A 26212-nucleotide genomic window follows, 5' to 3' on the forward strand; every position below is an offset into this window, starting at 1 on the left:
TCATGAGTTTCGAGACCTAACCGAACAATAATCTAATAATAAACTCACCTAGATAATGAACTGTTTCTCGCCATCAGTTATTGCTTGGATTTTAAAAATGAGATATCGTTGCACAATTGAATGAAATGAGTTTCGAGACCTAACCTAACAATAATCTAATAATAAACTCACCTAGATAATGAACTGTTTCTCGCCATCAGTTATTGCTTGGATTTTAAAAATGAGATATCGTTGCACAATTGAATGAACTTGAATGAAACTTTTCAAGTTTCCTTATTTGCTATCCTCTAACGTACATTTATATCGTGTGCTTAGATCTCAACCATTAATCATATACCAGAATATGTGCACGAACGTCAGCATACACTTCGTTGCGTTTATGATTGATTTAGATATTAAAGTTCGTCTATATCCTCTGGATCCAAGGGAACAATAAAATAAATTTATTCTGCAAGATTTGCGTTTTACTTACTTTGACGCACACTTTTGTTCATTCGTCAAATTTTCTTAAATTCATAAAATACGATTCTCATACATTGCCCGAGACTATAGAAACCTCATCATAACGATTGCTGCTTGATCATACCCAATGCGTGTCCTTACACTGCTACGTATTCGATGAAGTGTTAAGATCTTTATTTGTTTACATTTTCTCTTTCGAACTGACTTTCTTTCCCGAGCAAAAGGCTCTCATCTGCACGAAAGATGTCTGCTTTCCTTCTTTTTGTTAAAAGATTTCATTTCTTGCCTCTCAAAGCACACGCATGTACCTCACACGCTACTCCGCATTGTGCGGATTACTTCTTCTATCCACTAAGGAGCTTTCCTTTTAATATCAAACACCGTTTGGTTACCATGACCGTTTGATTTGACCATGAAAGCTTAATTCGCGCACGCTTGAGACTATAATGAAATCGAACAAATGTCTGATGTTTTCTTTTGCATTTCCTCCTCGTTTTCTTTATACGAATTGATAAACCATTTATTCATTGTCAAGTACCATACACTACCGATCACTATAGATGAAGTATTCCGATTTCTCACAAACCATTATTTTTCCCTAGCATCTAATTTAATCACTTCCATGCTTCATTTTTTTGCTAAAAATAACGGATATTTTTGGATCATATATTTTTTTCCCTAAACTTCTCCCTTTTTCTTTATTCCATTATTAGTCTTTCCTCGTGTTCTTAAATGGCTCGACAGAGTTATTTCACATTTGTTATCCATTTTTCCCACACATGAAAGGTGATTGAGCTCTTAAATATAAACGAAAGACGACGATTGGGCAGTAGTTTTTGCATTCACTACAGCAAATTTTGAAATTTTTGTTTTGTTCTTCGCTCTTAATTGTGCTGTTAGAGTATCCGACAGCATTCCTCACCTCTACCAGTTCTCAGTAAAAATAAGTGTTTATCTAGAGTATATAATAAGTGCCTGTGAGGTCAACTCTAAAAATCCTGCTCTCATTCTGGAAATTACTGAGCTTGCCATTGATCTATTATTAGTAAAGAACACTATTGTTGATGAAAAGAGAAACACAATGAGATCTATAGAAATCAAAGAGAGTTTTGTTTTCTTCAAAGTGTAAATATTAAATGCAATGACGACGAGCGAAAAACCGGCAACAATTTCTTTCTACCCTCTTACATAGGTCACTAAATCACGATCTATTAAAAACAAATAAACCTCGTCATACCTTGGTATGCTTCATAAATGAAACTTAAAATGTTACTATTATTATATTAGATTTGTTTATTCGTTTGTACTGTTGTTCGCATCTCAAGTGTGTTGGACTACCACTGATGCATATATTTATACTTGCCTCCTTGTTTTTATGAGATAACTCATTCATTGCATTCAGCGATCCTCTCTCAAAAAACCTGAGAGAGAGAGAGAGAGAGAGAGAGAGAGAGAAAGAGAGCGAGTATTAAAGCCTCTATTTTAATTTTAATAGAGTCAGTCGTAATTTTCCCTTTGGAAGAATCGGACATTCGAACTAATTAGAAAATTCTTGTGTTGATTTGAGAAAAAGTACGAAAAGAGTTGAAAAATTAACTATTGTTAGTCAAAATTTCTCAAAGCTAAATAAGTAAAAATTTTATTATTAATTGGAAAGTGACCACATCTTATTACTACTCCAAACGCTCCTAAGCATTGGTCCTTCAAATCAGATTTAAGGTTTGTAAACCGTGTTATGTGTTTTTAGTGAAACAATGCCGAATTTTATTTAAGGAATTTTTAATTGATGCAAAAATTAATCCAACATTTAGTAATAACTTCCAAAATATTCAAATTAATTCGTTAATTTCAAAATCCTTGCATGGAAGAGTTTGTTCATTACAATAACTTAATAACTATTTTTCTGTAGAATAATTGTTGAGATTAACCAAGAAGACTCTTTATATCGGATCAAAACTATATGTACATTGAAGTTGTAATGGAAACATTAAAAAAATGACTAATAAGCAAAAAAAAAGTTCGTATAGAATAGAAAAGAATACACATGTTGTTTTCACGTGCATGGCTCATGTTAACATGCATTGTATTATTTTTATTTGATTTATTGGATTTTTGCTAACGTAACGTTGTTATATGATTACATTATTGAAATCGTTCTACTCTCACCAGTTTTCTTTGCAAATAAGAACTGAGACTGCTTACCTAGTTTGTATAATAATTGCGTATGTTGACGAACTTTAAAAATCTTGCTCTCATTGAGAGAAATACTGAACTTGCACTTGACCTATCATTAGCAAAGAGCAAAACTATCGCTGTTGAAAAAAAAGAAAACACAATGAGATCTATAGAAATCAAAGAGAGTTTTGATGCCTTTAGAGTGCAATTATAAGTGAATGCATTGTCGGTGAAAGAAAAAGTGATTACAATTTCTTTTTCATAAGTCAATAAATCCCAATGTATTTAGAAACAAATAAACTTTACCATGCCCGTTGCATTGAATGCAAGTGCGTGCTTCATAAATGAAGCTTAAAATACTCCGATCCACCGCTAATGACGTACTAAATTTGTCTGTTTATTTGTAATCCATATATATATTAAGTATTACAATTACCTTTAAATCCCTGCGAATAATAGCAACAATTCAGTCATGTAGCGACATGTGCAATTACAAGTCGTACTTAGCTCTCTCTCCCTCTCTTTCTCCCTCTCTCTTTGTCAAAGGCGATATTACGAATGTGAAGTTTTATTTAGAAAATCGCCTCGGTTTCACCTAAAGTTACTTCAAAGTTTTTATGACGTTTTTTGTCATAATGTTTGCAACATTCAGAAGGAAGCTTCAGAGACCCTTCAACATATACATATATAACGTTGATCAGCATGAAATTCTGAATCGATTAAGCCAGCTCTGTCCGTGTGGTTGGTGTTGACACTCTCCAGATCGCAAAAATTAAGAAGTCTTTGCGCGAAGGTTGATATTGAAAATGGAACAAATTGGTTCGAGTATAGTCCCCAGTCAAGCGTAGACTGAACGCAGCGTCGTTTTTCTAAACGAAAATTGATGGGTTTTTGCTCATTGCTCAAACTTTTTAAAAGTTAGAAGACTAAAATCTTCCACACTTTACGAAAAACTCTACTGTATATGCACAAAAATGGAAAAAATCGGCCATGCCATTATGCCTAATAGCCACAAAAAAAACTATTAAATAAGCCGCTAAGTTTTGAGGGCAGAGTGTATTTAAGGAGAGGCTAGGAAGTCCAAACCAGGAGAGTTTCCAGGGTGAATAGGTGAATCCAAATTCGGGCATAGAAAGCTGAGATGATCTGAAGATTGTAGGGCATCACATGAACATAAGGGGCTGGATAGGTCCGAGAGTGAAAATGCTGAACCATTGTCTAACATTTATACGCGGACCCAGAGATTATAAATGACGACAAAAAGTTGTCGCTGCTGCCAATTGCGAATGTCTTACTGTTCATCAAATGCTTTCATGTCGGAAGAAAGTCAAGGGCGGACACCGTTATACGTTGATTTACAGTTTTGAGATACAATTTTCTCAGCAATAATGTTACCGGCGATGCCCATATGACTGGTTATCCAGAGAAAATAAAAATTGAAAGCTTTTGATTTTAGATTGTATAACAAAGATTTAATTTCTAATAAGCATGGATGTGATCTACTCATGGCGAACGACTGTAGAGCTAGCAAAGGCGATTTACTGTCGGAAATAATCGGACATTCTTTTGTGACGGTTAGCTTACGTGGGTTGATTTCGCATCGCACATTTGATAGGATTGAGCATTGCTTGACTATCGGTTCTTTGGAATCACGTAGGCAAAACAGCTGTTAAATACGCTCTCCCATATTCGCCAAATTATACGAAAGCATGAGAGCTTACGTTTCACACTAGCATTGGTTACTCTGAGTTTTGAGTATTGGAAGTTGCATGTATATAGAAAACCGAAATCAAATATTAAAAAAGCAAAAAGTAAGAAGCAACAACGAACTTTGTTGAAAAGGAATAGTTAACAACAACCAAAAAGGAACAACAAAAATTAATAAACTAATGCCTATCTTAATTTTGATTTTCTATAGTACATTATATTTTCAAGAGATTTTCAGGAATAATCGCTTGGGGGCTATATGAACACTTTCCGTATAATTAAAGTCCGTATACCCAAAGCTTATGGATTTATGCAAGAAAGTCCGTTCGTAATTTTCAGAAAAGTGGGCCACCATACTATATGAGCGCGTGGAGCAGAAGCTACCCATTGCACATTGTTGATTGTAATGTTAATAATGATTCCGGACAGTGTTTTTGCATTTCGATTGTCTGGTTGGGAGAGCGAAGGAGAAACAATGCACCGAGAACACCTTCACTATACATTTTTTCTAAATTCTATTTCATTATTTAATGTATTTCATAACTCAACTGAATATATACACATATTAATTGCATAAATAATATACTTCTAAAAAAAGAGAGATAGAGAGAAGATGTATATATATTTATATTCGTCCATCCATACACACTTGCAAGAAAAAGTATTTGTGCACTTGCACCTTGCAGCTGAAAACTTCGCAAAACCAATGAGATAAAAAACACCAAAGATGGGATAATTTTTGTTGAGAATTTATTAGGTGATTAGGTGATGTATTTTCGTTTTTAATAAAAAAAAGATGTTTTATATAATACTTTGCTTACACACAAACCAAATAAAATTAAGTAAAAAAATTACCAGAAAAAGTATGCGTACGCCTTAAATAACTCTTGATTTATGCTATATATTTAAGTCTTATAAACTTGGTTAGTAGTTAGTGGGATACGTTTAAGGACCTCGGATAATCGACCAGGTACTGATTTTACCAGTTTAGTGGTTTCTTCCCCGCTTATTTTGGCCCAGCCCTTCATAATAACATTTTTAAGCATTTCCTTGGACGTTATTGTATCTATGGGGTTTAGGTCTGGCGATTGAAAAGGCGAATTAAGCTGATGCTTCGTACTGTACAACAACCACTAATTCACATTTGGTGCCGTGTGGTTGGGAATCGAAAGTCATCTCCAAGGCCAAATTGCTCCACACTTTTCAAATTTTGCTATGGACTCAGACTCGATGAGACAACGGCTTCGTCTTGTTGATTTAAGTGGACTCTATAAGTTCACCTTTTACTCATAGATCTTCAAAAAAGCAGCGTCATTGTAGAGTAAGCGATGATAGTGAGAGATATGTTATTCCAAGTATTGTTCTTCGCTCTAATTGGAAAACCTAAGCTCTAATCAGAAAATTGATGTAAACTCTGTTCGGAGTAGATTAGTGAGCAAGAAATAGGTTCGTCCAATTCATTCGAAGGGATTTAGAAGCGGGAAAGTATGTAATTGTACATTCTTGCGGAACCATTCTGACAAGAAATGTTCATAGCATAGATTCGAATGTCTTTCTTCTTTTCTTTTATATTAAGTTAATTGAAAAACGGAATATATATATATATATATATTCGGAATATAGCGGAATATATATATATATATAACGGAATATATATATATATATATATATATATATATATATATTTTCTCTCTATGTCACACCTCTTTACTTAAACGACTCTTAAGCAATCATTGACTTCATTTCACATCATAATCATTTCATTCATTTCTCATAATCGAGTTTTAATATAATCAGAGGAACTTCAGAGGTGCATATGAGAAAACTGATATAATTTTATGTTTATTTAAATGGAAATCCAGTCGAAATAGTTTGAAAGGACATGTGGCTTCTATAACAAAGTTTAAAAAGTATTCGCGAAATTCCAGTGAGTTAAAGATCACATACATCGCATATGTAGCGTTTAATCCATAGACTCACGATACGAACACTTTTGTATCGAAAGCCAAGGATTATAAGTGTCCTTTTTCAGTCACATAATAACATGATCAATAAGGCGCTAAAATAGAAAGTCAATGACCTTGCGGCTTGGATGCGGAATATTTAAAAACTGGCAATAATGGCGTTGACCATATTTTGCGATTTACTTGATTATCACTTTTCTGCTTTTTATAATAGCAAGCGATGTTTGTCTTTAGCCGAACGTTTTGTTTTCAAAGGGAATCCATAACAAGCTTTAGTAGTAGCTTCGCAAGACGAAAAGCGCGAGTGCAGAATTTCTGAAAAATCACCTGAAAAGATCACGAACAGCGCCCATAATGAAATTCTTTAGATATCATTTAATTTTCGCCTTTTTGTTGAGTTCACAACTCGGTTGAAGTGAACCAAAACTATTAGTGCATAAAAACATACTTTCGAAGGCATTTATAGAGTATTGGTCCACTACGAAACATCTATCTTGGTAGTGTGGGGAACTTAACAACTCTGATTTCGCGCCCATCAACTTCTGCTGAATATTAAATGTTAATCTAAATGCGGGTCATGATGACGAAAAACAAATCGTAATGAACTTGCATAAGTCTATTAACTTCTGCATTTAAACATTGAAATGAATATCCGCCTTATGCTTACAATATCTTAAAAGCTTCGATTCTAAACAATTTTTATTTTTGTAATCCCTTTAAGTATTTATCCAAAGGTATGGCCGCTAAAATTGTGAATCAAGTGGAACGCGTCTCCGAGAAAAAATGCAAGAATTCCGATTATGGGAACACCTTCCTTAACGGTTTAACCAAAATGCGTATGAATCAAAAGGTAAGCGGAGTACTATCTAATCTAGCGCTCGTTAATGCTAACACTTCATTACTCTTTTCTACAGTTCCTTGATTTTTCTTTGGATATAGACGGTGAACTAATCCACGTGCACAAACTTACACTCGCGATTGCTTCTGATTACTTCGCCGCGATGTTTGAAGGTAAGTGATTCCCGGAAACTGTCAAATCGGGCTTAAGTAAAATCTTTGAATATTTGCTTTTATAGCTGATATGAAGGAGAGGAAGGAAGGGACTGTCAAGTTACAGGATGTGGATGTAGATGCCGTTAAGGCACTGGTTGAGTATATCTACAGCGGGATCATCACGCTTACAGAAGCTAACGTCGAAGCGGTATTGTGTGCATCTGACTTATTTCAGATCGCTTGGGTGAAAGAGGAATGTATCCAATTTCTCAAAAACAGCCTAAACCAAAAAAATTGTTTTCGAGTGCGAAAACTTGCTGGTAAGAGTATAACGGAATTGTCGCAGATATGGCTCAACTAAAAAGTTTTTATTCTCTTTCAGAAATGCATTCTTGCAAAGAACTGCAGAACATCAGCCAAAAATATATTTTAGATCATCTTGATGACCTAATTGCCGAAGAAGATCTGCTATTATTGTCTTTTGAAGAGGTATTTAAAGAATCCAGTCATAAAAGTTGTCCAGCAAACGAGTGCAATTAGTGTTGTTATGTGAAAGAAAAATTCGGTCTTTAATGTTGCATTAAAGTATAGGTGCGAGGATCTACTTTAAACACTATTACTTTGAAATGATTTGCTTCAACGTCCTTCGTGTTGATAAGAATAAAAAATTAAAAATCAAGTTTAGGAAAAGGAATTATTGGAGAGGATTCTTAAGTTAGCGTTAGTCTATATGTGTTGTAGAGTTGAATGCCTGAAATCGGAATGTGATTAAGTTATATGTGCAAAAATATTTCACTATGCATTGAAAGGATGGAAGAAAGACATTCTCTTAATCACAGTTTCACGGAATTTGGCGTGGATGTGTTTCCGATTGTGAACGTATGCTTGCGATTAGAGCCACTTCATCCTCTTTTCGAGCTGTTTACCCAAAATTATCTATTGAAATATGTTTTTGATCATATGCTGGTCTACGTAATCCGACATCTCTGTTTATTTAAGTAATGATCACGTCCCCGGTTTTAATCCAAGCTCTACCCATAAGTGCACTCAAGAAGTGTGAACATTTTCGTTGTTTCTCTGATGATTTTTCCATCGTATTGTGATTACTTCCCAATCCCGTTAGGCCGATTCTCTTTCCACACATAAAATGTGTGCAATTGTGTGTCGGAGAGGAAGGTGTTGACACATGACTTGTTCTAGGTTTTTCCAGAAAAATATTTTCCTTATTGTTTAACAATAATTTATAAAAGCAATCAACTGATTGTTACTCTCTGTCCATCCACCGTAGTATCTCTCTGATCCAAACAAACTTTTATGTATATGCGGCTGGGAATAGAAGCGCCTTTTGTCACTTGAGTTTTTCTGGGTTTTTGCACTACTTACTGCTTCCAATTAAGAGCGGAGGATATGTATATCAAGGCAACACACCGTGACCCTCGTCTTCTCAACGTGTTTTACAGTCATTTGACAGTTCCATGCTATTTTTATCCTATAAGTGAGGAGTCACGTGTTCTCCTGGCGTTTGTTGAGTTCATCAGTTTGGATGAGTTCACCTTTCAGGCAATGTGAATTATGTAACAATTAGATCCATTGCGCGCTGCAATAATTTCCTTAACAACGGATTCCATCGCAATGTTGCACAAAACTTTCTCTTTTTCTTCCTTTTTCTCTAGCTCTCTCGAAGCCCTTTGGCGTAAAAAAATTAGTTTCCTATTAACGTCTTTTCTCGTTTATTACTCAGCTTAACAGAACGACTGAGAACCCGTTGCACGTTAGCAGAAGAGAAGATTACAATTATGACAACTTACTGAGTATTTAGAGGGTCCCTTAGAACTACGGGTTTCTTCTTGTTCTACTTTGCAGCGAATGTAAAGCAAAGCCAATATGAACCCATCTTTAACTTCAAATAACATTTTTTCAAAGTATGTAGGATTCGAAAATGGATATGTACACCATTTCATAACATACCCAGTGTGACGCGAAAAATTCATTGTAATAGATTTTAAAGAGTGCATGATAAACTGCATTTTAAACGAGTTGGGTAGGGAAACACAAAGCGGGGTTAAAATTAGAACTTTGTCCCCATCGTTAGACGATGACACTTTTGTGGCCTAAACCTCACATTTGAGAAGGACTTTAAAATTTCAATCTGCATTCTATAGACAAATTTTTACAATGCAACTCTTTCTTTAATTTGATATCAGCTTAACTCGTAAATTTCAAAAACGTCGTTTTCAGATCAAGGAATTGATAAAGGACATGCAACACTTAGTCAAACCTGAAGATATTGCTTATAAGGCCGCAATAAATTGGGTCAAGCACGACCTAGAGAAGAGAAAAGTTCATCTCGCTGAGTTTATGAGTCAGATATGTTTACCTCTTGTCGGCACAGAGTTCTTGACAAACCACATTGTTGCTGAACCTCTGCTTATAGAAAATCAAAACTGCTATAAATTCGTAATGGAAGCCTTAACTTATCAATTAACAAAAGCAAGTGAACGAAACGAGAGGCGACAGACAGATTTCGAACAACGCAACGAAAACTTTTATGTATTTCTCGGCGGCGGCACACGGGACCTTATCGGAGGCATAAAAGAATGCAAAGTCTACGATATTTCCAAAAAGAAACTGGTTTCTATCTCAAGTATGAATGAGGGTAGATGCGATAATTCTGCCGTGTTTTTAAACGGCAAAGTTTTTTCAATGGGTGGATTTAATAGGGGTGCTTTAAAGACGGCAGAATGTTATGATCCTGCCAGTAAGCGATGGAGTTACATTGCACCAATGAATAATACTCGACATGGTTTTGGCATTTGCACGTACAATCATCTAATTTATGTTGTTGGTGGATATCAAACATCCACAGTAGAGAGCTATGATCCTGCAACTAACAAATGGCACTTGTGTCAGAATATTCCTGTAACAACCAATAGCCATAATCGGGCAACAGTGGCAGAAAATAATATTTACAGTTTGACTCAAGGATCTAAGGACAATAATGCACTTCTTCGTTTTGATCCGAGAGATGGAAAGTGGTTTAATTTAAATGAGATGCCACGAACATCTGATCTATTCGGACTCGTCTCATATGATCGAACATTGTTTGCGATTGGAAACGTTGATTGCAAACGGCTCGACGTACGAGTGAATAGATGGGAACCGATGCCTCGCGTATTGGTAAACAAGTATGAGTTTTCGACCGTAATAGCCGCAAAAGACATTTACTTATTCGGCGATAGAAGTATAGAACGCTTTAATATCCATAGTAATGAGTGGGTAATGCACCAAATGTTAGCAAATGAACACCATATGGGAGGAGCTGCAATTCTTAGCAGAAATTTCAATTTTAATTAAGTAGTGGAAGGCAAACATTATACGGAATAAATATTAGTTTCTTCACGCTCTTTCAAATCTTTTGTGTATGTTTAATGTTCGGTTAAGGAAAATCACAAATTTTAATATTTAAAGAAATGTTTAGTTCGTTTACATTTATGGACAATAAACTTTTATTTATCATTGAAATGCTGTTTTATTTCTAGAAGCGCGTAACTGTGAATACTTTAGTTGTGACAGTAATCATCCCGGAAAGGGCGGCAGACAAGCTTTTCATTTAATGAAGTACGAGTGTTAGAGGAACACAAGATTGCGAGTTATCCTTGAACAACACGGACTGATGATTACAGATCAAAACGTAGCCTATCACTACCTTTAGTTGTGTAGTAACAGGGAACTTCGAATGCAGAAGAAGTCTTCGCCAAAGGATCGAAAGTTTATCATAATTCTCTTATTTACTCGGCCGAGTTTTTTTATCATGTTTTAAGGACTTGTTGAGGATGTACATTTGCGCCCACCCAAACATAAAATATTTCAACTTTGGGTGGACATAAGGTTATTTTTTTTGTATATACAAGAATTTGTAAGAACAGGTTTGCCCTGTTACTTTGTCTCTGGTCAAACTGCAGTTGAGAGCTTATGTAATAGAACCACGCAGCATATTTTATTCATTGATGGCCAAGCAATAAGTAAAATAATTCGTAGGTGATCCGATCATTTTCGAATACTTCCGCTACATTAATTATATTCCCGATACAAATCGTCCCATTGTCATTGCGCTCTTCGTTAATATTCAGTGTTCTTAGAAAAATATATGGAAAATGAAAAATCCAGAAAGATGGAGAAGACGGAGTGCATTTTAATTGAAGAATTTATTTAGCTGATCTGCAGAAAAGTAGGGTAGTATCAATTATTTATTTATTTCGTTTCAAGTCAGCTACAGTTCTTGTACTTCAGCTAAATTATGAATATTAGAATGAGTTGTGCTATTTTTTAGGCTTACATATGTAGCAGGCTACCTGTTCACGATTTATATTAGGTAAATTATTTTACAAGAGGAATGACATCAACGAAAGTTACAGATGGATTAGCATCGGGATGCAAGGCAATGAGTAAGAAGACGCGATAAGGTAATAGATATCGTTCAAAGTTGAAGTGGATTGAGCAATTCGTAGTTTGAACTGCATTGATTAAGTTTTATGGGCCTAAAGTCTAAGACGGATCGGAGCATTGAAGTCAATGTTAGTTAAAAGGGCTGTTGAGCCTATTATGTCACTTATTAAACTAAAAAGCTGATGCTTAAAACGAACCTGCACTGGTTCAATGAAAGCAAAGCTATTAGTAGTAATTTGCTATCATAAGATGGCAATAAAATTTGAGGGACCGACGGCAAACTCCTTAACGCAAATAGTAAGAAGTGGAATGTTGAACTGATTTAATAGTGTCTACGCGACAACGATAGGACGAAGACCATCCAATACAGGCCTGTACAAATGTGCGTCTTACCAACGATGGGATCTTGGAATTCTTTCGACCAGCGTTTTAGGAATCAAGTGCGGATACAAATTTACCAATATGGAGGTGCATTATAGAGCACTGTCCAGGATACTGAAAAATCATTTGCTAAATATATGCAAAATATATTTTAACAAGAACTTGCGGTTTTAGAAGTTAGGTTTCCCGCGTTTCTCGCGTTTGGACTGTCAATATATAATCGTTCTAAGTGAAACACGATTCTCCGAAATCGCAATGAAAAAAATCCGAAAATTTTTGCCACTTCAAGGTGTGATGGTTTGATATGAATTTTGGGCTGGTAGTCCAATTAGATCATACAGTTTCGAAAACGCCACTGGTTCCATTTTTACAATGAATGGATTGCGTTACAGAAATATGTTGGCTGACTTTTTTGTTCTAAAGCTAAGACTATTGACGCAGATGAGGTTTATTTTTAGCCGACGGCATAATCTGCCATATTCCTCATGAAACAATGGCTCAGTTCACATGTGGTTGTAACTAGTGCTGTTGACACGGATAAGAAAGGAACGGTTACATCTCTTCTATCGAACCTATGAAATTAATTGAAACTCTTTGGATTTTACATAAGATTTAATTTCTTTTGCTAGACCTTACCAAACCAAAACATTTTCGAAGACGAGACTTCAGAAGGACATGTCGATCAATTCAAGTCCGTTACTTAATCCTTTAGAAATTACAGAAAGAAATAGAAAGACTGGAAAAACGCTATAGTCATATTGGACTCTGCAGTTCTTACTTGGAGTAGATTCAAAGTCTTTTGGTAAAGTGAAGAGTATCAAGATCTCAGCATGTCGCATATGCTGAAACGTGGGAACAGGCTGAAATGTTTTTAAGATTGCCCGCTCTACAATTATTTTCAATGACAGGCACTTTAGGAGTACAATGAAAATGATTTTTCGGATGGGTTCGACGTGCTCAACTGCCACACCCTGCCAAAAAGATATGTGTTTCATCGCGTGTGTGTCACTCGGGTGATTAATTTTTTAATTTTTTTAATTTTTGCAACCTGATGTTTCAACAGAATGTAATAGCGTATAAATTAAGTAGATGGTGCTCCGACTTCTATCCGTTAAGAAGTTATCCCTTTGCGACATTCACGAGAGTTACTATAGCACGGTTTTGGAAGTCACCTACGCTAACATCCAAACAATGAAGTAGAAAACTTAAACTTGGAATTACTACGATAGACATAAAAGGTCTAAATTCGATAAGACCGATTTCTTTCTCAATGTACTATTCTGAGACAATTTTCACTATGAAGTATTAAAAATTTGACTTTTTCACGACATAAAGATTCACTTTAATCGGTCGATTATATGCGAAGGGGCCAAGCCCTCCCAAAGTTTCCACACAAATTTGGAAAGCCGCAATACTATTTCTTGACCGTTTTTGTCGAGATATTGTGAAAATTGCGATTTTTTTCTTATAATGCTGTTCAGAGCAGACAGTAATATAAGGTGAGGTCGAAAAAGTGAATTGATCCGAACTATTTTCAATAGTGTTTGCTCTTGCGTCGAAGCACATCACACGATGTCTCAAGAATTGCGACCTGTAACTTGAAAATAATCTAACTTTGACAGGCAGAGAGACAGGCGGACAGACAGGTTTCAATCAATTCAGATTATGATTTTGAATCGATCGGTACAATAAAACGTGGGTCTATCGTAAGCCCTTCTTTGTGTTACATATGTCTGCACTTACTTAATATACCCTCTACCAAAAGTGGTTTAGGGTGTAACGATATGAAAACCTAAATCACGAACGTATATTCCAATTTCGAAAACGTTGTCTAAATAATCTACTGTACCCTTATCTTTGCCCAAATACTGTCATTTTTAAAATTATAAACTCATCGTAGATTACATAGACTTTTGCAGAAAGCAAAATTATTTCTAAAATTCAATAATTTTTCTCTGTTTTTGTCAGTTTTTTTTTCCAACTCGAAGCGTTAAAAATTTTGTTACCAATCATTTCATAACGCTTGTCCGTCCTTATATATTCCGACTCCTCGTACAAATAGATAAAGAAAAAACAAAAAAAAAAAGCGGAAAATATTCATCAAAATTTGTTTCAATCGTTTACACCGTTCGAAATAATATAACTCGCCTATATATATATTTTTTTAATCGAATTTTACATAAAAATTTAACTGAAAGAAAAACCGAAAAGCAAAAAAAACTAGGAGGGTTGGAAAGAAATAAGGCACGAAAAAAAGGAAAGAGATATGGCTTTCTATACTTCAAGAGTGGATGACGATGGTAACGAATTGGAGAGACGGCCAACGGCACGGAGTTTAGCTTCATCAATAAGTGAAAGCACTACGAGATTAAATTTAAGTTCACGCAGTTGTGATAGAAAAGCTGGTGTACTGTAAGTATACTTAACACATTCGATTATCAAGGCCATTGCAAATGCACAATATATGCAAATTTTTCTCATTCCATTAGATATATTAATCCGGCCGCTTACATAGAGAAAGATGGTGAAATGGAAAGATCACCTGATGCTGGTCAAGGTAGCATAGATAGTAAGTGCCCATCAGTTTCCGAAACTGAAAGCGATATTGTGCCGCCGTTGGATTTGCAGTCGGAAGAAAATTATCCAACAACACGGGATTATACGTTTTCCTACCGCAAACATTGCGAAGCGGCCAAGATTGTTTTGAAACCGGAAAAGGCCTACGAGACTTGGCTTTCTGCCAAAAGGTAAGCGTTGCATGTAGATGACATTTTAATAAAATATATATTTAAAGGAATACTTCATTTAGAAAGTTGCTATCGGATGAGGCTGCCAGACGTAAAAAAGCCGAACAACAAAAGCGTCAAGAATTAGAAGATCGTAAGCGTTTGGCCGATGAAAAATTTAAAAATTGGTTAAAAAAAAAAGCTTGCCAACCAAAAACAACTCATCTAGCACAGGAGCCATCAATGCAACAAATTAGTTCAAATTTAACAATTAAATCGACATCAGCGAATACAGATTTGTTAGAAAGACCGACGCGTTCTCAATTGAGCGAAGAGGAAACTAAAGCCCGTTTAATTGAATGGGATAGAAAGAAACGCGTGCAAGAAGAACGCCGTAGAGCTGCCAAACGCCAAGAGGAACAGAAACGCCGAGAATTGGAAGAACAACGCCGAAATATTGCTGCTGGCGCTTGGGAGAGATGGTCGTCTGATGCGGCAAAAAAACCTAAACCGGTCCCATTAAATCGTGGTATATTTACGCTACGTGGCACCATTTCCAATATTTATGTAAATCCTAACAAATGGCAACCTATTATTCCTACTACAGAAGAAGATTGATTTTCCTATGTTTAAAAGATTTTTTTTTACGCATTCACGTTGTTATTGAATAGAAAATTATATATGGACTATCGTTTCAAAAAGAATTTTTATGCTTGTCTTCATACATACCGAACATTGATGACTGATCATCATATTGAATATGTAAGGTTTCAGCGATTTGTATAGAAGGAAGAATGATGAACTTTCTCTGTTGTCTTGATTTACTAACATAACGTCACCCCGGCTAGTTGAACGCAAGTAATCCCGATCATATCGAACCATTAACAACGAAATTTCGTATTTTATACCTTTCTCATTACCCATTTCCGCTGCCAAAATGTAATCTATGAAGCCTGGTATCTTCGATCTTCGTCTTTATGACAATGAAACTTTCTATCCTTCTCATACCTTACTGACATATTCAGTATTAAGGCATTATTATTATTATTAATAGAGACTTTCTATTGGTAAGTTCTTCGTTTTTTTTTTTTTTTTTTGAATTTGAAGGGATAAGAAGGGCGATTAGTGAACTTCATGGCCTCAGCCGATAACAATTTGAGCAGTTGGGTCATTCCGAAAACCAGCAGTTTTTGAGTTTACTACGAGAGGTATCGTTGATTGATAAATATGCTTAAATGCCTCAATCCAGGCCAGTAGAGCATGGGCCATTCCAGGTATTGACTAATTCGATTGTGTCGTGCATAAAATATTTTTAGGTAGCAGTCAATCATCTCTTTTATCATCTTATCATCACAAATATATTTTGGCTTTCGATAGTCGGTAATATAAATTATATGTGCAACACTGACGATGGTGTTCAAGTATATGTAATTTCTACCACTCGAGGTTAAACATAGGAATATTTTAATCGGATGTCACTTATATTCGTATACTAAAACAAGTAAAAATATCACAGAGACATGGTAAAAATAGTTTGGTTGTATCCACGAAGATGTCTCTGGTAAAATAGCGCCGGTGCTTATGTCTGGCACCTTACTTTTAAGGAAAAAAAAAATGAGAAAATGTTACTTTCCCCTTAACAGTTTTACAGTGTTTAGCAAACTTTATAATCCGAATGTGACATTCTTGGAAGTATAAGGTAAGAGAAATTTTATGCAAAGTCGTTTCCAGGTCACCTGAGAGTCTGAACTCCGAAACTCGGCGCATTTAAATATATTGAAATTATATGAAGTGAAAGCTTATCATATTTAAAATTTTTGTTTAAACAAATTTTATTAGAGAGAGAATCAGGTAGTAGTGTTTTTGTTTGATGCAAAGCAGGATGTGATATTATCTCTATTCGCTGGAAATATGGTCTATACGATAGCGCAATAAAGAGAAGCATATTGTCATAAACTGAAATCGCCTATAGGGATCTACAAAAGCGTTGGTAGCTTGGCTAGCCTTTGTGTTAATGTACCGGCAACGAAAAATCACTTTTATTAAGTGATAGAAGAATCTATTTATCAAACTTCTGATTCATACGTTCCTTTGAGAAAAGTAGCAAACTACAGCACGTAAAGCATTCAGACATTCACGTTGTGTCGTTTCCTAACCAGCCATAATTAGTAAAGTAATAGTAACTTTATGAACTGCAATCGGGTTGAGAAAGCTGTTTGAAAAATAAAATAGAATCTCGTAAAACTTGAAACTAAAGCATACAAGATAATGCGTATTGTATTTCATGCGAGTCACTAAACCGTTTAGCGAAGGATCATCAATATGTTTGTGAGAAATCTTATCAAAATCGTTTCGACGTTTGGAACAAACTGCAAAATGAGCAAAAAACAAAGAAATAAATCACGCGTTGATTATATTAAGTAATTGCGATAATTGTGTAATGGAAACATGGATTGAGTTGAGGAAATGAAAAAGAGAAATTGCAAATAATTTTAATTGTCCTTTTTTTTTGGCTTTCATTTTCGATTGTCTTTAATTACAAGTTATTTAAAGATATTTCGGTCAAAAATTTCGTTAAAATTGTTATGAAGAAAAGAGAAATCAAGTAAAAGAGCAGAAGCGAGAGACAGAGACTGGCATGTTTTTCATCCTTTTTCTTACAATCAACTGACTATTTGTTATATAACGCAATTAATTATGATGGCATTTATTATGAATTTCCTTTTGTCCGTATCAAGTGTTACTTGCGAAAATTAAATAAAGTAAATGATATGAAAACATAATCGTTTGCATTTTCTCATACCATACGCTACATGTGTGATAAGGGTAAAAATTTGTATCGCACCTAGAATGCCTTCAAATAGTCGCAGCCTTTGTTATACGGTTTCAGAGTCAGTCGATTTAAATTTGGCTGACCGACCCTCTGTCCGCTTTGCATTCAATCAACATGTCACAATTTTTGAGATATTTCGATGAAATTTACTATTTGGTATGATCTTTGACCCGAAGACCGGATCGGATCACTTTTTCGATCATATCCCCTACAATGTCTCTTTTTGAAAAATAGTTATGCGGATAACGAAACGATATACGGCATTTAACGACACGACGCGGCCCGCTATAGTTTTAAGATGCTCGTTCGAAAATACTGTAAGTAATTCATTAAAGGGAATATAATTAAGTTAATTGTAAAAGTATTCCATGAGGAAATATTTATGAATATGTTAATATTATTCTCTGAATGAGTGGGGCAAAGCCTATACATATACAAAAAAAAACAACACACAACATTTAATAGGATATTGCTTTGCCTGATGGTTGGCTGGCTGAATGGCTGATGGAAATCATTTTGAAGTGAATTTTTCTTAGAAATGCTTTTTAAATATAACCAATCGACTCAAACTTTACTTGCATTGGAATGTTTCTCTTCTCGATGAATATAGTTTTGCAAGAAAATCAATATAAAAACTTTCTTATGATAACATTTCTGGCGAAATGCTATAAGAAAATCATTAAAGTTGCGTAATTATCTTAAAGAAAAGAACATTCCTTTTAAGTGTTAGTATGCCGTGAGCTATTAACATATTTTGTAGAGTCACAGGAGGCAGCCATTAAAAGTAGTATATAAGGAAAACATATGCATTGCCATCGCAGACGAAAGAAAAGCAAATGAAATACATGAACGTCTTCTGCAAGAGTTAAGACAACATTTGAGTTGAGTGTAGAAAAGCGAAGGAATGTTTTTAAAAGTTTTTTTATATGGTATGCTAAACCGCATTAGCGCGTAATTGAAAGGCATCGATATTATGTGATTCACAAGAATATCTTAGCAAAACAAACTGTAGATGCACGCGTACATATGGACAGAAAATAAACAATTAATCTGCAATAGGGAAGCCATCTCCGTCTATTGTCATGTCCTATACCACTTGTGTAGCAAGGATGTATTAAGTTTTGTGCGTTAAGTTGCAATACGTGCAAGGATGTCAGGCAGACTCTTCTTTTATTAGTTCTAAAATTATTTATCCGTCCGTCTGTCCAACTGCATCTTTGATGTTCCTATATTCAATCTAAAAATCGCGATTTTTGAAATGCTTTGATGAAATTTGATTCAGCGATATGTTTCGGCCCAAACACGAACAATATTGAAAATGATTCGAATCAAGTCACTTCCTTTGATCATTTCCCGTAGAACGTCTTACTTTGTAAGGTCGTTATATGAATAACTGTACTAAACGAAATGGCGTAGGGTGTTTAATGGTGTCTGCTTCTGTTCATTTCTCAAATTTCGCTTCATTGTTGAACTGTTAAGATGTAATTGTCATTGTCATGACGTCTGTTCAGACCAGTGCTTTTGTAACGTACTCGGCGCGACGTCATATTATTCCGGTTGGCGCACTCTAGGAAGAATACTTTCTCGTCAATCTCGGTTTTTCGTTTTCTGCTTATCCTCCTTTGCCTTACAGTTAGAGTGCAGTATCCCACGGCAACATGAAGTAGATCATTATCGGTGCAAATCCCAAAATCGCTGCGAGCATTATTTATGAGTACAGTGTAATTCCATCGTCCATTTAAAGGGTAATAATATTCGGCAGGTAGAAAATTCTGCAAGAGTTTTTGACTAAAACCGCAAACAACCATATCAAACAATGTGCTCACGTTTGACTTTCCTTTGTTTCCCGAAATTAAGAATGATTCAAGTGAAGGCGAACAAGAAAAATCCACAAACGGACTAAAGTTCGTATCATAGCCATAGTGAATGTCTAAGAATTGAAGTTAATTGAAGTTAAACTATATTTATGTATAGTTATATTTTCGTCGCTATTATCAATAGATATTAGTCCTACCAATCGACACAGGTATGAATAGGTTAATTATTGTTTGTTCGAACAGTGTTTCGATTGCAACGATTATACCCACATACCGATTCTTTAACTGGTAAACTTAGAAGACGACACTTTATTCGAGATGGAATTTGAAAGTAAAGGTGTGACGTTGTATTCAATCACATACACATAACTAGCAAAAGCATGAACCAGCAACTGTAATAGTAGGCTGTTATATCATTAACAGAGTTATCTCAAACGAACTCTCGGAAGTTACAATAGAATTTTTTCAGAATTTTTTGAAAATATATTATAAGCAAAACATATTGTTATGTTAATTAGTTAAAAATTTGGTATGAAAAAGTCTTATACAGGTAACCTTCCTATAACACGGTACTTTTATAAAGCGATTTCGCTAAAATGTGGGTCGCAAAATGCCGAAAATTTATTATAGCGCGGTGCTTCTACAACGCGATTTTCAGGAATTTTTTCAAAATGATATGATAAAATACATTAATTTTGCATTATATGTTTATTTAGCAAATTGTGAGCTTCTTTGATTTTCACACTAAATATTTTAATTTTACAAGAAAGATCGCCTATCTGCATATGTATTATCTCTTTATAGCATGGCTAGAATTTAACTGACAGCAAAGTTATAACGCGATTTTTTTCAAACATTTACACACACATTTTTTTTTCAGGAAAGGCGTTTGCCCAAAAATTAAATTTTGAAAAAGTTTTTGGAAATTTAGTTTTGTCTCGTCATTCACAGTAAAGAAGTTGTGAGAATCACACGGATATCAGGAATACGTTTGAAACACACTCAAATCATAATAAGTGATGGCGAGGAGGGAGATTTGTAGAAGGTTGTGATTCGAATTTCGGGTTAATTTAGTGTTAAGTAGATTTGAAATTCCATTTTTATTTGTTTTTCTAGGTTTTATTTTATTTTGCGCTGTTTAAATAAATGACATAGTATTGATTGATGTTGTTATGATGAGTAGGATAAATACAAAAATATTTTAAATAAAAACTCTTTTTTTTTCGATTAAGAACGTATCCCCTCTTTTTGCACTGGATCTAAGTCTCCTACAACGCGATTTCCTATAACGCGGAATTTTTCAGGAAACTATTGACCGCGTTGTAAGAGGACCGCCGGCACTATGTCAAATACGAGACTAAAAAAGCGAAAGTTTACTTAGCTACTGTAGCCAAATCAAGTGCTGCGAAAAAATGAAACTACTATCCCACGAGTCCTCAATCAATAATCTTTCGAACGGTGTGCAGTACATATTGAGTTTTCTTTGGGAAAAATTTTTTTTCATACTTTGAAAATTTGCTCTGTAGGAAGTAATATAGTGGCAATGTTCGGAAGGTTGCTATGGTCAAACGAAGTCCTGTTTAAAAATGATACTAAATTCCCGTAAATACTTGATCAACAACATTTCGAACGGTGTAGAGTACATGTTCGGATTTGTTAGGGAACATGTTTTTTCTGAAAGATGGGGAAAAATAGAAGCTTAACGATAATGATTTAACAAAAAACTTGAAAGTTAAAAAAGACCTCAAAACTTCTTTATACACAGAAAATATACATATATGGACATAGAGGTAGCTCTTGCGTATGTCGATTAAAACGAAGTTTGCGTTAAAATGGTATTAAACTAAACTATTTGATCGCCATTACATTGTTTTCGACAGCATCCAAAAACAAATTTCTTTCTTTATACACTTATACGTTTATATATACGTGTTCATGGATGATGAATGGAGTTAATTTTGACTAAACCTGTTTCTTATATAAATCGGCTGCTGTAAGGTAATAAAAGGTTTCGTATTGATCACCGAACAAAGAGGTCATAATGAAATTTGCACCTATAATGGTTAGAAGCGTGCTTGAGCTCATTTCTAATAGAGATAAATTAATGCATGAAATCAAACATTTTTCTCTCTAAAGGGATGTTACAGTTTCTCATGTATGTTGCATTCTGACATAAGCTCCTCGCAGCAGAGAACTAATTATACATTCAATGAATATTAGTTACAAATACAGCATAAACAATAATTATCTTTTTCCAGTGGAGAAGAGGAGAGGGAGGAGAATAATATGTAGGCTTAGACTTTTTTGTTAAATTTATTCCATCATGCTACGTACGCATGCGTTTATCTGTATTGTTTATTGCTTAATCGGAACATTATTCGTTATCTCATTTACGTTCGATATCATAACCGAATTTTTAACCAAAAATTTTAAATTAAATTAAAAAAGATTTCGAACATTATAGTTGGCTAAAGCCGATTATTAAATATGCTACACTACACACTTCGTTTAATCAACATTTCCCTTATGTTCTTCATAAAATATCAAAGATTATATTTGCTATATGAAAGCTTACTTTCAGATAGATACGAAAAATGCATTTATTTAGTCCCTAGCTAATTACAATAAGTTTAAAAAACTTTATTGGTTACAAAAGTTAGAAATCTAACAAGTTTACACTCATTACCCATCACCGTTATCCTAAAAAAGAGTAAAAAAAAAAGGAAAGAAACCATGTTTTCGTACTCTATAATATTGGATGGGCGTGGCTGCTTTTTTCCATATTCAGAATAAAAGTGAACATTTTTATTATATATATTTGCTGTGAGTTAATAAGTGAAGAACAAGATCTATTTAAAGCAAAGCTGTTCTCAGTTTTTGTTGCGTAGACGTGTTGCTATTGCAGATATGACAAGTTCGGATCACTATCAAATCCGTTCGCAAATTCCTAGCCGTTATCTAAATTTTTGTCAGCGGAAGAACGCTTACGACAGTTACCAAACAGTTGAACACGCGAATAGATGAACAAACGGATACACCTAACTGCATTCCGAATTTGAAATTAGCCGAAAATTTCTATACTTTATGGGGTTTTTGAACTTTGCTACTCTGGAATACAAAGGTTTTAGAAAAACAAATGAAATTATGGCACATTATAAAATTGGAGAGGCGTGACTGATATTTTCCATTTATATACAGGTTCTATAGCATCGCTCAAAGTCTATGCGTCAAAATTTTTGCAGATCTTTTAGATGCACTTTATGAGTAATGAGTAAAATACCAACTTTTTACAATGCCACAGGGATGCTCTTCGATCGATTTGGCCCATTTTCAATACCAGTGTGCGTGCAAGATTCGTACATTCTTTGGAAAAGGAGAATATTTACAACAAGACATTACAAAAAAGGGACAGACGGAAATTCTCAAATGTATTCAAAATTTGATACTGATCAAGAATATATATAATTTCTGGGGACTCTGAAGCTTCCTTCTGCGTGTTGCAAATGTTTTGACGAAACGAATAAATCTTCCATCCTCGGATGATGGATATAAACAAGCATGTACACGGTTAGCGTGTATCGGGTGTAAATATGTGTTGGAAGTGAACCTCTACGCCTTTGCAAATATGCAAAAGCTTAGCAACAGATAATAGCAAAAAAATATAGTTCAATTTTTTAAATGAAAATGATATCTACAACCTTTTAAAAGACCCAAGTATTGAAAAATGCCACATCATCTGGATCCCAGGTCACTGCGGTTTTAGTATCAATGAAAAAGCTGACTTCCATGCTCGTCAAGCTAGATTCGATGGTACAGTTTTGTCCATAAACTACCCCCCCAGCGAAGCTTTTCTGGTAGTCAAAAAACTCATCATAAAGGAATGGAAAGATGAGTATCATGTTTTAGCTAGAGAAAAAAGTGACCGGCTGTTCTACAAAATTTACCCTTTTTTGACACCCACGCTTCTACCTAAAGGAAAATTCACAACATGGGAATTTAAAGTTCTTCACCGTCTTATGAGTAATCACACCTTCGACAAGGTCTATTTTAAAATGATCAAAGTCTCCTCCTCTGACATCTGTGAGGATTGCAATATTACTGAGTCTGCCGAGCACCTTATTTTTGAGTGCAGGAGGTTTGACATCCTTAGACAATCTTTCAGTATATTTAACCTGTATAACAATTTATATGAAATTTTTCGTGCTGGTAACTTTAGGCATTTGAAGCAACTGACTGCCTTTATCAAATCAGCTGAGTTTTCATTCTAATTTTACATTTAGTATTTCTATTACAATCACGAATCGCCTACACTTTTTCTTTTATCGGCATTATTAGCCGGATCTTGACAGTACAGTACCAAGTACGGTGATTTATGGATTGACAGCGGAACAGAGCCTCTCATTGCGAACACTCTGCCACATCAGTCTACCTATGCTTAAATTTTTTCATCAATCGCTCTCAACTTCGTTTCTGGATTATGGATCTAACATTAACTTAACTGGTCCAATCCATCTCTAAACAAACAAAAAAAAAAAAAAAAAAAAAAAATGAAAACGAACGCATCATGTTTAGAAGTTTACGTAGATTCGACGTTGGTAAATACGCGCGCATCGTTAAGTGATTTGATTGATTTAAAAGAATTTCGAAAATCTGATATTACGGTTAAACTATTGATATTAAATTTGCAATGGACCCTAAAATGATTGAAAAGTTTGGTAATTATATCTACATTATCTCAACCTTAAAAAGACAAGGTCTCTAGAAAAACATTTTGGGACATCGCAATTTGTCTCATTAAGTAATGTCGCCGAAAGTCTAATACGATTTATTAACGTCATTAAGCACTTAAGGCTAACCTAGAATATGCTGTCCTGATAGCTCTTGCCTAGATGGCCAAAAAAAGATCGCCTCTGCTTACTGAAGAGAATTTATATTCATCTCCTTAAGTGATTGCTCTCTGAAGAGAATTCCTACTCCACTCCTTAAGTGACAGCAGAAGTAATGCTTAGCGATAAAAAATAGTTTTAACCAAATCGGAAATATCTCGTGCCGATACAAAAAAAAAAGCTTTTTCAAACTTCCGATATGTTAGGTTCATTGATGTTGAATAATTATTGCAGTTTATTGGTTGGATTATTTCAATTATGAAGGTTTTTAATGCCGTTGCAATATGTTTTAAAATTTACAGTTAGCAGTAATTGCCTAATTTTTCGCATCCGTTTGCAATATGTATGCTTACAGATATGCAGAAAATAACTTTGCCTGATTTGCTTAAGTAGGTAAATAATTAAATCCTTCCTAGCTATAATAATAGTAATTAAAGTGAAAAACTTTTAAATATTTTATGCATTTGTGCATTTTAATTCAAAAGAGTCGACACTAAAACCAATCTTCATAGTATCCGTGAGAATTTCTTGTACTTAAATTATAAAGGATTAAAACTTTCCCTCGTTATCATCATCAACGTCATCGTCATTATCATCATCATCATCATCATCATCGTAGTCACACAACGATATTGTAATTAGCGAGCATTTGCTGTAAAATCTTTTTAAAAATTTTTATTGTTGACTAAAAGTATGCCACATAAGTTAATTAGCCAAATATATCTATGCAACAGACAATGGCAGGAAAAAAAAACAAAAGAGCTATTACGACATCACAGAAAATAAGGAAAAGTTATTCAAGTCAGTGAAAATAGAAACTCCAAGGGAAGTTATGAATGCAAAGCTTAAATCGTAAACTTTCTTGGCGTAAAAATTAAAAAGAAAAACATCCTCAATTACTTGAACTGATTACAATTTCACTCAAGGGGAATAAAATAATATTTTAAAAGCAATTTTCTTTTATATTCATTCAAATTGTCAAGAATGAAATTTCCAAGCGATAGTTACAACCTGTCATGTAATGCTAAAAATTCTATCCAGCAACATATTATCATATAAATCTTGCTCCGGAAACTATACTATATTTTGTAATGTTCACAAATGAATTAAAGTATTCTATAAAAATGTTGCGATTTAAATTACGGAAAGGAGAGGATGAGCGTGTTTATTTAGTGAAACGTGCTTAAAATTATTTAACCATTTTTGTACACTACATCACTTGCGGTACAACGGTATGTTAGCTTTTTGCGGCTGTATGTAACACTCCAGATAGACCTTTCTTATTTTACACTCGTTGATCCAGATGGTGATTCTGAATCAATCTAGGCTTGTCAGTCCGCCTATCCGTCTCATGTTAAATGTAAAGTTCCCAATTTTTGCGATACATTGATGAAATTTGGTACACACACGTACTTTGACGAATGCTAATGAAAATGGTTTGAGTTAGACTTGTCGACCGCTTGCCTTATAACTCCTTATTTTGAAAAGTCGATATATAGGAATTTTTATGGAATGGTGTATGGTATTTAACGATAAGTCTTGGCTCATTATAATATATTTACTTCGTTTTTTTTTTGCTTTTGTTAGACGTTTCAACTTTTTTCTCGAATATATTTCACATCGTCTATATACATATATATATATATTTCAAAATAATTATTTCAAGCTTAAAGAATTTTTTTTTTTATTAAAAAATTTATAAAATTTAAGCCACATTCAATAAAAGAACAAATGCTTTCTTCATTCATGAATTAAATCGCACTTACTTGCCAAGAAATGTTAAGCTATGATTCACTGCAGTTGGCATAAAATAAATTGCAGT

The 26212-nt window shown here is 34.5% G+C and overlaps 2 protein-coding genes across 3 annotated transcripts; both read left to right on the plus strand.

Annotated features, from left to right (window-relative positions):
• Positions 1-1963: 1963 nt before the first annotated feature.
• LOC119639973 (kelch-like protein 3) lies at positions 1964-10803 on the plus strand. 2 transcript variants are annotated; one of them, XM_038037729.1, is made up of 6 exons: positions 1964-2181; positions 7043-7158; positions 7223-7319; positions 7385-7621; positions 7684-7790; positions 9540-10803. In XM_038037729.1, the coding sequence occupies exons 2-6, from the start codon at positions 7045-7047 to the stop codon at positions 10653-10655; spliced, it is 1671 nt and encodes a 556-aa protein (XP_037893657.1). In that variant the 5' UTR covers positions 1964-2181; positions 7043-7044; the 3' UTR covers positions 10656-10803. The 2 variants fall into 2 exon arrangements, with proteins under 2 accessions (XP_037893657.1, XP_037893655.1); XM_038037727.1 differs by having other exon boundaries at positions 7030-7158; positions 9540-10799.
• Positions 10804-14321: 3518 nt separating this feature from the next.
• LOC119640049 (inner centromere protein-like) lies at positions 14322-15472 on the plus strand. Its single transcript, XM_038037824.1, has 3 exons — positions 14322-14540; positions 14618-14875; positions 14938-15472. Exons 1-3 carry the CDS (start codon positions 14395-14397, stop codon positions 15470-15472), a joined length of 939 nt encoding a protein of 312 aa, XP_037893752.1. The 5' UTR covers positions 14322-14394.
• The last annotated feature ends 10740 nt before the right edge of the window (positions 15473-26212 follow it).

Source organism: Glossina fuscipes, unplaced genomic scaffold (genome assembly GCF_014805625.2).
Source record: "Glossina fuscipes isolate IAEA_lab_2018 unplaced genomic scaffold, Yale_Gfus_2 114, whole genome shotgun sequence".
Lineage (NCBI taxonomy): Eukaryota > Metazoa > Arthropoda > Insecta > Diptera > Glossinidae > Glossina > Glossina fuscipes.